Here is a 13,834-nt window from a genome sequence, read left to right on the forward strand (position 1 = left end):
GAGAAAGGTGGGATTCGTAGACCTGGCACACCCTTCTCACCTTCATCAACCTGAAACCTCAAGCCAGAATCCAAATATATGCATGGAACTTCCTCCACAGTCAACATGGATAAACATTCAGGAACTGCTTTAAAAATAATGGAGGTGGCAACATTCACTCAACATTCATTCTCATAAGAGAGAGAAAACAGATCAGTTCCTAAAGTATCCCATTCTTAGCTGTTACATTGTGCAAAAGTGTTTGGGTCACTTCTGAATTTAGGTATACTTCATAGCAGTGTATTGTGATAGCCTTGTCTGGTCAGTTTGAACAGGGGGAACATATTTGTATTCCTTTTATTTGCTAAATGAATACAGGGAGCATTTGTACTATTTAATTATGCAAAGTGGTTAACAAAAGCAGGGAACAGGAAATTTCCCATGTAGCATAATTTACATAATCTAACTAACCATTTCTTTGCTATCCATATATTTCACATTTCCACCATACTTCAGAGATGACATTGAGTTAGATATTGGGGGAGGAAAGATCATATCCACTTAAACTCAGACACAAAAATAGATAAACCTTCGAAAAAGACAAACTTTCATGCTGTTTCAAGCTCTCTGTGTAGTCTAGAACTGATAATGAATTAAATCATCTCAGATTCATTGCTTGCTAGTGTCTGTAATTATTGGACTCTTTTTAATGGAATTTAGAAACACTTGTTTACCTAGCTTACTTTTCAAATGCTTGCAGTAAAAGGGTTCAAAAAAGAACTTATGGTTCAAAAAAGAACTAGATAAATTCATGGAGGATAGGTCCATGGCTATTAGCCAGGATGGGCAAGGATGGTGTCCCTAGTCTCTGTTTGCCAGAAGCTGGGAATGGGCAACAGTGAATGGATCACTTGATGATTACCTGTTCTGTTCATTCCCTCTGGGGCACCTGGCATTGGTCACTGTCGGAAGACAGGATACTGGGCTAGATGGACCTTTGGTGTGACCCAGTATGGCCGTTCTTATGTCGTTGCATTGGAAAGTGCAGAACCCAGTTTGCTGTTCCTAGGTTCCAAGAGTGAAATCCTGGCTCCCTTGAAGTCAATAGCAAAACTCCCATTCACTTCAAGGAAGCCAAGATTTCACCCCATGCTTTTTCCAGAATCTGTAGAACCTCTGCAGTCATCCCAGAAGAATGTTTTGTCTTTAATAGTAATGATTAACTGCAGTTGCTACTGGGTTTTTAGTACCTTTCTTCATTCCAGATAGTTAACTTGTATAAATCATCATAATTCTACTGAAGTTAATCAGTTGGGTATCTGGCCCTGTGTCTCCAGAAAAGATCACAGAATTAATGAAGGTGTTGGTTTTTATATTTATATAGTTTTAAAACAGTGTAGATGTTCGGTATTAAGAAACAAAACATACTTGCTGTTTCTCACCTAAGCTAGATTTTCTTGTGTTTTCTTGCATCATGTATCTAAATTAGATTTTCCAAAGAAGAGTGAAAGTAAGGAAACCTGAAACACTAAAAGGAACAAAACTGGCAGATGCAACATTTCGCTAATCTATAATAAGATAACTGAATGAATCGTATTTTTTTAAATAGATGAACAAAAAATCAAATGTAGATTTGACTCAGTAGCTTCAAAATAATACTATCCACTGCCATGGAGAGATCGGAGCTTAATTGTTAGTCTTTGTAGCTTATGTTCTTAGGTCAAAGAAGCAACATTGCTTCTCTCAGGTGCTTCATTGACTGGTCCAAAGTCTCATTCAAAAGGATGGCAGTTTTGTGTCTCTGACAGTATAAATTATTAGATCTAAAAGGGAAACAGATCGCCTCTACTTCTGAAGAGGCAATTAAGATGGATCCAAATGGCAGTATTATCCATTAAGAAGCTCCCAAGGGCCTAAATACTGTCATCTCATTACATTGGTGTACATCAGTAATAAATCCATTGTAAATGATCAATTCCACTGTAAATATGAAAGGAGTATTAGGACCATAGTGTCTTATTTCAGACATTTTTAAAAAATCATATAGTAGCAGACGGATGGAGGCATAATGCTGTACTTGAATTTCTTTTCTCAAAAGCCTGTCTCAACCAATTTGTAATATTTGTAGACTTAAAGTACGAAACACTGTTACCCCCATTATTTTTTTTTTTATTATTAGTCTAACAGTTTATACCATTTAGAATAAGGCTGTCAAGTGATTAAAAAAAAATCATGATTAATCACGCTGTTGTTAAAGAATACCATTTATTTAAATATTTTTAGATCTTTTCTACATTTTAAAATATATTGATTTCAATTACAACACAGAATACAAAGTGTACTGTGCTCATTTTATATTTATTTTTTATTTAAAATAATTGCACTGTAAAAAACCAAACAAATAGTGGTTCTCAATTCATACAAATACAAGTACTGTAGTGCAATCTCTTTATCATGAAAGTTGAACTTACAATTATGTACAAAAAATAACTGCATTCAAAAATAAAACAATATAAAACTTTAGAACTTACAAGTCCACTCAGTCCTACTTCTTGTTCAGCCAATCACTCAGACAAACAAATTGGGTTACATTTTGCAGGCGACAATGCTGCCCACCTCTGGTTTACAGTCTCACCTCAAAGTGAGAACAGGTGTGTTCAGCTGGCACTGTTGTAACTTCAACCACCATTCCAGAGACGTGCGTCCATGCTGATGATGGGTTCCATTCGATAACGATCCAAAGCAGAGAGGACCGACGCAATATTCATTTTTATCATCTGAGTCAGATGCCATCAGCAGCAGGTTGATTTTCTTTTTTGGTGGTTCGGGTTCTGTAGTTTCTGCATTGGAGCGTTGCTCTTTTAAGACTTCTGAAAGGATGCTCCACGCCTCGTCCCTCTCAGATTTTGAATGGCACTTCAGATTCTTAAGCCTTAGGTTGAGTGCTATAGCTATTTTAGAAATCTCACATTAGTACCTTCTTTGCGTTTTGTCAAATCTGCTGTGAAAGTGTTCTTAAAAAGAACATGTGCTAGGTCATCATCCAAGACTGCTATAATATGAAATATATGGCAGAATGCAGGTAAAACTGAACAGGACACATACAGTTCTCCCCCAAGGAGTTCAATTACAAATTTAATTAATGCATTATTTTTTTAATGAACGTCATGAGCATGGAAGCATGTCCTCTGGAATGGTGGCCGAAGCACAAAGGAGCATATGAATGTTTAGCATATTTGGCACTTAAATACCTTGCAACACCAGCTACAAAAATGCCATGCAAACACCTGTTCTCACTTTCAGGTGACATTATAAATAAGAAGCAGGCAGCAGTATCTCCAGTAAATGTAACCAACCTTGTTTGTCTTAGCAATTGGCTGAACAAGAAGTAGGACTGAGTGGGGGGGTCTAAAGTTTTACATTGTTTTGATTTTGAGTGCAGTTATGTAACAAAAAAAAAAGCTACATTTGTAAGTTACACTTTTATGATAAAGGGATTGCACTACAGTACTTGTATAAGGTGAATTGAGAAATACTATTTATTGTCTTGATAATTTTTACAGTGCAAATATTTGTAATCAAAAATAATATAAAGTGAGTACTATACACTTTGTATTCTGTGTTGTAATAGAAACTAATATATTTGAAAATGTAGAAAAACATCCAAAATATTTAATAAATTTCAATTGGTATTCTATTGTTTAACAGTGCAATTAATCGCAATTAATTTTTTTGAGTTAATTGAGTGAGTTAACTGCGATTAATTGACAGCCCTAATTTAGAAGAAAATATATATATAATATAAAATAAATAAAATTTGGAGTTGCATTTCAAGCGCTCATAAGATCTGTCCACTGATTGGTGAAAACTAGAACAGTTTAAATACGCAAAATGGAATGTTGAGATGCTTGATTCCCTCTTTCACAGTTCCTCTGAACTGCAAAAATAGTTTGAGCTTTGCAAGAAAACAAAAAAAAAATCTTCACAATAACATAGTTGTGTGGTCTAGAAAGGACAGTGACACTGTCTGACCTTGAATATTTCTGCATCTTTAAACATCTTATAAAAATGCAGCTGGAAAACAACTTGCCAGAATATCAATGGAACTAACATCACTTGCACTGGAAATTAAATTTAAGTCTGACCAATTCCTAAAACAGATGGCTATGTGTATAATATAGTCATCTGGGCATTGTTATCATGAGTGCCTCTCGCTGGATTCCCACAGCCAGTTTTGGTATCTCCAGCCTTTGAGTTACTCGGTAGACCATTATTTATAGAGCCTACTTGTATTAGATGTTGTCAGACTGTTGGTTTTCCTCTAGTGTTAATTCTTTGTGCCATTTTGGTCCTTGATTTCTTTGAAATAGCCAGCATGGATGCTGATTAGTATAAGTATGGTGCTGGGCTTTTTTGATAGGGGGACACTTATCCACTTGGAACTGGAGACCACCAACTCATTTAAAGAAGGTTACCAGACTTCCACTAGACTTTTGGTCACTGTTGGTCAGTAATGAATTTGATCTTAAGTCCAGTTGCTTTCAAGGAAATAAGGTAGTCACTATTCCCTAAATAAAATTATCCCTGTCTTTTTCTCATTCCTCTTTACACTACCAACACCTTATTTTTTTCTTTTCCTATGTCTTGCACTTCTTAGCCAGATTTCCTCCTTCTTACATATTGCTGTGCTCATGAACACTTAAATGTTCAACCCAGTATCTTGCAAGTGTTTTTTATTTGCATATAGACTTCTAATAACCCATTGATAGTGATGTTTGGGATCTTCTGGTGCTTATACTCATACATGCTTAATTGTATACTCTAAAATAAACATGTGTAGCTTTTGCAATGCAATTAAGAATAGCTATTTTACAGTTTATGGAAAGATTTAAGGAGGTAACAATTTTAATGGCCAGAGTAATGGGTATTAATGTAAACATGTAATATCTCTTTTGCTTAGTCATGGCTGTAATCTAGTGCTGGATTTTCAGAAGAAACTTCATAGGGAGCTCAGAGGTGTTTCATGAAGGTTCTATATACAAAGAACAAAAATACATAACTTAGCACTTTGGAAACTTTTTCCATTTGTTGTTTAAACTCACTTTATATTCGGTACATTTATATTTAAACTGAGCCAGTGGACTTCTAACGTGGCCATGACTAGGGTGACCAGATGTCCTGATTTTATAGGGACAGTCCTGATTTTTGGGTCTTTTTCTATTGTAGGCTCCTATTACCCTCCCACACCATCCTGATTTTTCACATTTGCTGTCTGGTCACCTTAGCCATGACTCCTGTAAAATTGCAGCTACTTTATACAACATGGCAGAAACTGGAATTTTTCTGAACCTTTTTCCTGACCACCACCATGATAAAATACAAAAAAGTTTGCAAAATTCAAATTAAAGAAAAACATGTCTATCTAAGGCAGCTGATAGTGTACATCATTTAAAGTGCATTCCTTCCTGAGGTGCAGATTGTGACATGAATTAGGTTCCATATGGAGAAAATGTAATGTGTGTTGGGGGAAATGAAAACAAACTACATGAAATCAGATCAGTAAGTGAAGAGTTAGGCTCCTTATGGATAGTTAAATAAAAATACTCGCATGGTAAGTGTTAGATACATGATAGCAACAACAACACAACAGAGCACTTACAGCTAATTTGAAAAGCACTTCAAATAGGGCTTTAAATCTGCTGGTTGCAGATTTTACACTGTGTTCCATACGCTTCTACATATACACCTAGAAGTACAAAACTGCTCCTCCACAGACTGAAACAGATGCTTATCTTCATGTTCCTCTTGAGATATAAGAATAAGAGCCCACATGTGGAACATGTGCCTGGGAATTTGCTCTTTCACGCTGTTAATTTCCTTGGACAAACCTGGCATTTTACTACAACAGAAAATATAAAGAATATTTTGAAAACAATGGCGTATAGTCAGGACTCTTTGAAGACTTCCTCCTGTACATGTTTCCAGGCCTTAAAGAATTAAAACATTTATGATCCCTCAGCACAGATTGAATGATGACCCAAAAGTCATCTTGCTTTCACCTAAGATGTTTGCATCTGGTAAGGATTAGGTGTTTTGACCTCATTACTTCAAACATGTCAAGTGATGATAACTGCTGCTTAATAGCCATTTTATTTTTAGACCAATTTCTGAACATTGAAGGACATTGCTCAATGAAGCAATGTGAAATTACTTTCCTAATACACTCAGACTAGCTGTTAACCTCGTGCATGTTCACTTTCAGTTAATGGAGAAAGTGCAGAAATAACACATCTGTGATGGGAAATGGGAGATTTGTTCTTTTATTGTTGTCTTTACATATTTCCTTTAAGAAATAGAGAAGTGGCAACCAATCCACAATTAAAACCTGTTAAATTAGAAAACATGATAAGAAAATGAAGGACATTGTTTGCCCTTTCCTCCCCCTGCTTCCCTGCCCCAAATAGAGCTATTGTAAAAATGAGGAGTCCACCAAGCTGCATATTTCATATAGTTCACAGCCCTTTCAATTTGCACCTCATTGTCAATGTGAGAACAGGTAATTGACTGTGTGGCAGCTGGACTGTTCAAGTTCAAGTAACATGATGTTTGCTTGAGAGACAGCAGTTTGATTCCTAGTGTCAGTGAAATGGCAGGGTTCGTTTGGTTTGGGGTGGGGTTTTTTTTAATAGTACTAATAAAAGCCATACTCTGAAGGGAAGAAAAGAAGAAATGTTGACTGGCTAGGTCAGGGAATTACACAGGACTACCACTTTAAATTTAGTTCCTTGTGCCATTGATCTCTGATGGCCGTAGACTTTGTTCCATGCAGGTAGGATGCTGTTTGCATTTAACCTTGCATTGTTAAGAAAACCTCAAATATGGTCATCCCTGTAAAATTCCATTCATTGACAATTGGCTGTACTATCATTGCCTAGGTAAGTATAATCATGGGTACTGATACTACTGCATGTTTTAGGATTTAAAAGGCTGAATAAGAAAAATGAGTAGTGCTGCAGTTACTCAAAATAAGTTTTATTTTAGCTCTTTTACAATTATATTGTTCATGGTTAACCTCCTGCCTGAGAAAAAACATAGATATGTTACCACACAGCACTTCCTAATCAAGCCTACTTTATTCTTAAGGTAAAAAGCTTTACAGAGAAAACATATTAAAAACGATAAAAGGCCCTGTATACATGCTAATAAGCTTAACAGAATTAACCCTAACATGGACTCTGTGAGGAGCAGTCCTTCAGCCCTACCCAAGGGGAGCCTTTGTGGTTACCTGTTCATCACAGCTTCAGCTCAGAACAAACACCCAGGCCCTTCCAACCCCACACTGAGAATGTCTGAGCCCAAGGCCCATTCTAAAACCAGGTTATTTATCTAAAATCCTTTTCTTTGTCCGTTGGTCCCTGAAGAATGTAGTTTGAATTAATAAATGCGTACCTTTCCAGTGGGTGGCTTCAAAGGACTGATAGCAGAGGAAGTACATTAGCATCTCCCCATAGGTGCTGACTACATGGGTGCTCCAGGGCTGGAGCACCCACAGAAAAAAAAAAAAGGTGGGTGCTGAGTACCCACAGGCAGCCCCCCCAATCAGCTGTGCACAGCGTGCAGGAGGTGCTGGGGGGGGGGAGGGGGGAGGGCGGGGTGCACTTGGAGGAGGGGACAGAATGGGTTGGGAAGGGGCAGTGCAGAGGTGGGGTGCTGGCAGGGGTGGTGTGGGGGCAGGGCCTGGGGCAGAGCCAGGGGGAGCACTCCCTGGCACATTAGAAAGTCATCACCTCTGCATCTCCGTCTCTACTAGAGAAATACATACAATGCCACAATAACACATACACTTTTGTGTTCTTAATAGAATGTACCCCAAAGGTATTAATCCTGATTCAATAAGGTTTAACTTAATTCAATAAGGTTCATTCAGTATATTGTAGGAAATTGTCAGTGTGTCACCCCACAAGAATTGGCAGAGAGATTCAGGGTAGATATTATACCTCAGAACTACCTTTCTCATTTTGTGAAATGAACTACATTTCAAGTTGATGGTGTCCCTTTTAGTTGTAAACAAACTGGAGGGAATTTAAAGAACTAAGATTGAGGGCTGCAAAGGTTATAAAAACTAATTGATGTGGACACAGTGGCAAAATGAGAATAGACGCATGCATGGAATTAAGCGGCAGGTCACAACTTTTATTAAACTTTAACACAGGGAGGGGTGCTACCCAGGCATGTAATTGGTTCCAGTGCAGGAGTTACAGGGCTCCTTACCATATAACCCTTAATGTTGGTAGGCTCCCCTCACCAGGACTCAACTCTCTCTGAGTCTTAGCACCCTCCCGGATGCAAGGGGGACAAAGGGTGCAGCAGGGTGGGGACCTTAGCTCGCAAAGGCCATAGTCTGACCTCAGCCCACAAAGGACACAGGGTCACAACCTATCACATTAGCCCAAGGCCCATCACCGAAATCCCAGGTCTTTTACCTCTGGGAACCTTTCATTTTATTCTCCTAACTGTCCTGGAAACCAGCCACAAGGGCAACCACTGACTAGCTTAGTCAATCCGCACCCACCTATGCTGCCTAGAGTCACAACACGTGCCCAGTCCATGTCTGCACATGCTGTAGCAGTATGTCAGCACTTCCATCTGACAGATATACACCATCATCCCTTCTCGCTGACTGTAAGGGATGTCCTTATACTGTATCACTGAACCCTCTTTCTCCAGGAATATCTTAGTGACCCCCTTATTTACTTTCTTTCTAGCATTGTCCACATGGGCTGGGTCTGCTCCCAACCCTGGCCTGTAAGTGAGTGCAGAAGAGCTGATCCCACTGCATGCCTGTTCTGAATGCAAACCGCTTCGGCCCTCAAGCCCACTGAGATCTAGCTGCCATCCTAGGTGCCCTCTTGTCGGCCCAGTTCACTACAGGGTGCTCACGAATCCAAACGTGCACATTCTGGGTAGCTGCTGAAACAAACAAGCACAATGGGTTAATTACATTTTGCCATTCCCTGCCATCTTTTCATTGGTGTGGATGTAAGTCCTGTAAAACTTGATTTCTAGTGCCCTATGGCCTGCACCTGCCATGGGCCAAAACCCTTTGCAGCTGCTAATGTTGCAGCCCCGATCCTGAAAGAATGAGTACCAAATTTACCTGGATCAAGACCACAGTACTGCAAAGTTTTTCTCAGTACCGTGCTGAATTGATGCCTTGTCTGGAAGCTGTCATCACCATGTATAAATAGCGGGCCTAGCTGCAGGCCCTGAATTTTTATCACCTTTACAGGGCACAAACACTTCTCTGCACTTTTCTTCGATTCCACATTAGTCCCTCTCCCCTTCTGGCCTGTTAGGGAGTACCTTGAGCACAGAAACACCACTCTTTGCAGATGGCTGTATGTCTGTTACATTTAATGCACGCTGGGACCTGTCTGCAGCTGCTATAGGCACCAGTTCACTCACTCTCAAAGTGCCAAAGAAGGCAACAACAAATGCCACCTTAAATAACATGGCCTCCCTCTCAGCTGCAGCCCCAGGCAGAGCCTTTGACAGCTCTGTCAGGGTTTCCAGTGTTAGGAGTAACCTGTCATCCCTCTTGTGCCAACCCCTCTAAGAGTCTCTGTACTATGAATTGCCTGCATGTGTCTGGGAAACCCACCAACCTATATCAAGAGGACAGGCGCACAAGCTAGCCAGAGATAATGGAGGGAGCCCACCTGTGGTGGGTCAGAGGCACCACATATTGCACCACCTGGTGTATGGGTATGGGCCACCCACAGTGAAGCCCTTCCTGTATCCTAAATTCCATGGACTCTGAAAGGCTTATAGGCCCTCAGAGTCCACAGGACAACCGAGTCCTCAACTAGTTTCACAGCTGTCATGAGCCAAGGTCCCAGAATTGTTGGAGCATTGCCCACGGATCCCTGCTGGCCAGCGGCAAGTTTTCGAAATCTGTTGTCCTGAAATTGACAGAGGATTGGCAACACCATTATCCATTTCCGGAACATGCACTACATGAAAAAGGATGTTAAACTGCAGGCAGTGTAAAATGAAGGCTCTCACCAGCCTCGTTACTCAAGCAGTCTCTGCCAGTTGTCTGTTTATAATATGGACCCTGGATTGGTTGCCACACCAGAAATGGACTTTCTTGTTCTGAAAGTTTTCTCCCCTATTTACTGCCACCAGTGTAGGAAAAATCTCAAGCAAGGTGATATCCCCTGTACTACCCTGCATCATCTGGCTTTCTGGCTCCCTTTGTGCACACCACTCACCTTGAAAGTAAAGTAAACCCCAAAACCTATACCTCCCAAGACAGATTATACCTGCAGCTCAGTCTTGAGCAACCAGCCCCAATACCATATTGAAACCTCCATTTAACTCTTCCAGGAATCTTTCCCACACTTCTAAGTCTTCCTTCATTTTCCTCGTCATTCTAATAAAGTGGTTGGGTTTTCATACTCCAGAGAAGGCTCCTAGGACTGTCCCTTTCACAGCTGGCCCCATGAAGTTTCCCCACCCATTGGTGCAGGTGGATGGCATTTTGTAGCGCATGACTGGGAGACAACGGGTATACAAAGGAAGGAAAATAATTATCATGTTATAAAGGATATGAATTGGGGGACAGGATGAAACTAAGAGGGCAAAAATTTAGGCTGAATGTCAGGCAAAACTTCGAGATAGTAAAATTTATAGCACTGTATAAAGGCTTGATCTTTTGCTGTTACCTTCAACAACAGCTCGAGAAAGTCCCAAGACTGTAGAATATTCTCTGAAGGGAAGCAGCAGAAAATCCCATCATTAGAGATGTGTAAATCTAGACTAACAATTCACTAGAATATATAATACATCAACAATCCTGCTTTGGCTGGGGAAAGGTCTAGATGGCCTAGTTAATCTTTTTCTAATATCTTTAATTCTGTGTGTGTGTGGATTAGTCATAATTTGTTTTATTTATTTTTTTACATGTTTTTGTGATATGTTCTGGAAGTGTTCAGGTGCTCGATTTTAATGAAAGTTTCTTTGTTTTTCAGCAGTATCTCTCATTAACTTCTGCAGTCCCTGAATTCCTGAAGCCTGCCCCCACCACCGAGCAGCACACTATACACTCTACAACTACTGCTACTACTCTGACCACAAATACTCTATCTGCAGCAAAGCCTGGGCCAACTTTGGTAAAGGTAGGTTATAATGAAGGCATTTGATGTCTTTGCTTTAAATCTGCTTTCTCTAATCCTGTATAGAATGAAAATGAATATATCATGGTGTTATAGTGCTTTTATCTATGTATATAAAATATCCTGCAGTGTTCAGTTGAATATACAGTGAAGTCAACTGAAATCTGGCATACTGTGTCAGATTTGCCATTCATAATTTGCAGGCTCTGCAAAATGCTTTATGAGCCATCCATATATTGTAGTTGTAGACAGACCCAGCAAAATTCTGCAAACTGAATCATGTAGTAGGATTCATACTACTTTTGAAGTGCAAAAGAAAATGCAAAATGAGACAAATACGGCAAATACTTGCCAAATTGCCTTGATACTTTGTATTTTTTACTGGTGAAATTCATCCCTCCCAACACAGAGTCCAGCTAATCTGGCTTTGTGTAGGGGACTACGCGGGAACAAAGAAATTGCATTCACACACCAACCCACAAACAGGCCACAGGGCTGCAGTGTATTCTTTCCCCAGCTATTTTTGAGGCCTGTGGACTGAATTAGCAGTAATTGTGCCTCCATGCTGCCTTGTAGTGGTTTTACACCACAGGACCCTCATAAGTGAGAATCCTATAGGCCCATTCATAGTAGCCCCTTCTGCACTAACATAGTTGGAGCTAGCATGAAGCTTTTGCACAGATTTAGGTGTCCTGTGTGTAAATGTCTACAGTTCTCCCCTTTTTGGAGCCTCTGAAGGTGTTGTGGAAGGCATTATAGACACCCTACACATCAGGATGAACTTCATTGTCATATACTTTTATAAGGGATGTGCGGTGTTGTTTTATACTGGTATACATTTGGAGGATATTCCCTGAAATTCATTCACCAACTCACTTATAATGCAAAACCTTAACAACTTCAAATACTCACCAAAATGCATGATTGTCAGGAATCGGGGCCTGCAGCAGAGCCAGTCTCTGGGCAACCTAGTTGAGTGCAGCCAGCCTGTAGTAGGGTGCCTGCTTGGCTACACTGCCTGATTGGTTGGAAGAGTCCTCAGACTGGCTGTTAAGCCTAGTAGCAGCAGCAGTTCAGCAGCAACTCAAAGCATTTGCCCATGGCTGCAGTAGGTACGGTGCCTACTTGTTTCCAGCCAAGTTACTGCCCTTGTCTCCAGACTTGCCTCGCTCCAGGTAACCTGGTCCTGACACTTGGCTCCAGTTCCTGTGTTTGGTTTTGATCCTTTTCTCTGGCATGTGGCCTCTAACACAGGTTCTGACCCTTGGTTCGGATTCCTGACTACCAACTCCTGCTCTAACCACTAGGCCCAACTCCTGGATCTGTTCTAACTACTGTAGACGCTCACATTCTGGTCACTGATCATTAGTGCACATATGTCAACACAGAATTTCCTCTTTCAGAATTTTTGTGCTGTATATCTGTCTCCAGTTTTTCACTGGAAGTAGCTTCCAAGAGTTCACTTAAAGAGAATTCCCTGTCCAAAAGGAAGTTTTTTATTGGGAGCACAAGGACCCTCCAGTGAGGGTAGAGCTGAAACAATCTGTCTATAAACCCTACTTTTGGGAGTCATAGACTTTAACATGTTCATGTTTTCACTTGTTTCTTATTTAGTGTTCAGGCTTGAAATACAGAAAATAAACCTCTTTTAAGCAGTATGAATCCAATTGCAAATAATTAAAGATGTTCAGAAAACCATCTCCTAAACTTAAATGAAGGGGGAACAATTAGTAATATTCCCAAGTCATGTGCTCTTTGGATCAGTCCTCCAAACCAAGCACTGATAATTACTGATTCTTTTGAACACTTCATATACAGAACACTCACAAACAGCATGTTGCGTCTCAACCCTGCTTGGAGACTTGGAATTTGTTTTAGTTCTCTCCTCAGAGATGATCTTCCTTGAGGTAAAAAGAACAATTATATCCCAGGATATCTGTGGATATGTTTTATTCCAGAATCACATTTTGTGGCTCTCATGAGGAAGAAATATCAGCAAATACCTGCCTCAGCCAGCTTGGATTTGCTGTCAGTTGGATCAGTAATCTCCAAAGGAATGAAGAATAGGGCATCCCCTGCAAGCTCAGATAAAATCATTTTATGAGGCATTTCCGTAGGGTAATTGAAAAACAGTATTTCAATCAGTGGCGAAAACTGTAAGTTTAGTTAGTAGTTATACTAACTAAGCGCCTTAGAAACACAGTTTAAAATATGTGTATATTAGGGCTGTCAATTAATCGCAGTTAACTCATGCGATTAACTCAAAAAAATTAATCGCAATTAAAATTAATCATGACTCATCGCAGTTTTAATCACACTGTTAAAAAATAGAATACCAATTGAAATTTATTAAATATTTTAGATATTTTTCTACATTTTCATATATATTGTAGTCTGTGTTGTAATTGAAATAAAAGTATATATTATTTTTATTACAAATATTTGCACTAAAAATGATAAAAGAAATAGTATTTTTCAGTTCACCTCATTCAAGTACTGTAGTGCAGTCTCTTTGTCGTGAAAGTGCAATTTACAAATGTAGATTTTTTTTGTTTGTTATATAACTGAACTCAAAAACAAAACAATGTAAAACTTCAAAGCCTACAAGTCCACTCAGTCTTACTTCTTGTTCAGCCAATTGCTAAGACAAACAAGTTTGTTTATATTTACAAGAGATA

The 13,834-nt window shown here is 39.5% G+C and overlaps 1 protein-coding gene across 18 annotated transcripts in view; it reads left to right on the plus strand.

Moving 5' to 3' along the window:
* The window catches only part of MRTFB (myocardin related transcription factor B), a 224,818-nt gene that overhangs the window by 162,668 nt on the left and 48,316 nt on the right, over window positions 1–13,834 (plus strand). For 10 of the 18 annotated variants that reach the window (XR_005227203.2, XM_043523861.1, XM_037911601.2 and 7 more), the window contains one exon: window positions 11,013–11,159. Coding sequence is in view for 14 of the 18 variants with exons in the window: in XM_043523861.1 (XP_043379796.1) it covers window positions 11,013–11,159 (147 nt within the window). In the remaining 4 variants the exon portion in view is untranslated. The remainder of the gene's footprint in view (window positions 1–11,012; window positions 11,160–13,834) is intronic. The other 8 variants (XR_006284264.1, XR_006284263.1, XR_006284265.1 and 5 more) reach the window with 1 other exon arrangement.

This window comes from Chelonia mydas, chromosome 10 (genome assembly GCF_015237465.2).
Source record: "Chelonia mydas isolate rCheMyd1 chromosome 10, rCheMyd1.pri.v2, whole genome shotgun sequence".
Lineage (NCBI taxonomy): Eukaryota > Metazoa > Chordata > Testudines > Cheloniidae > Chelonia > Chelonia mydas.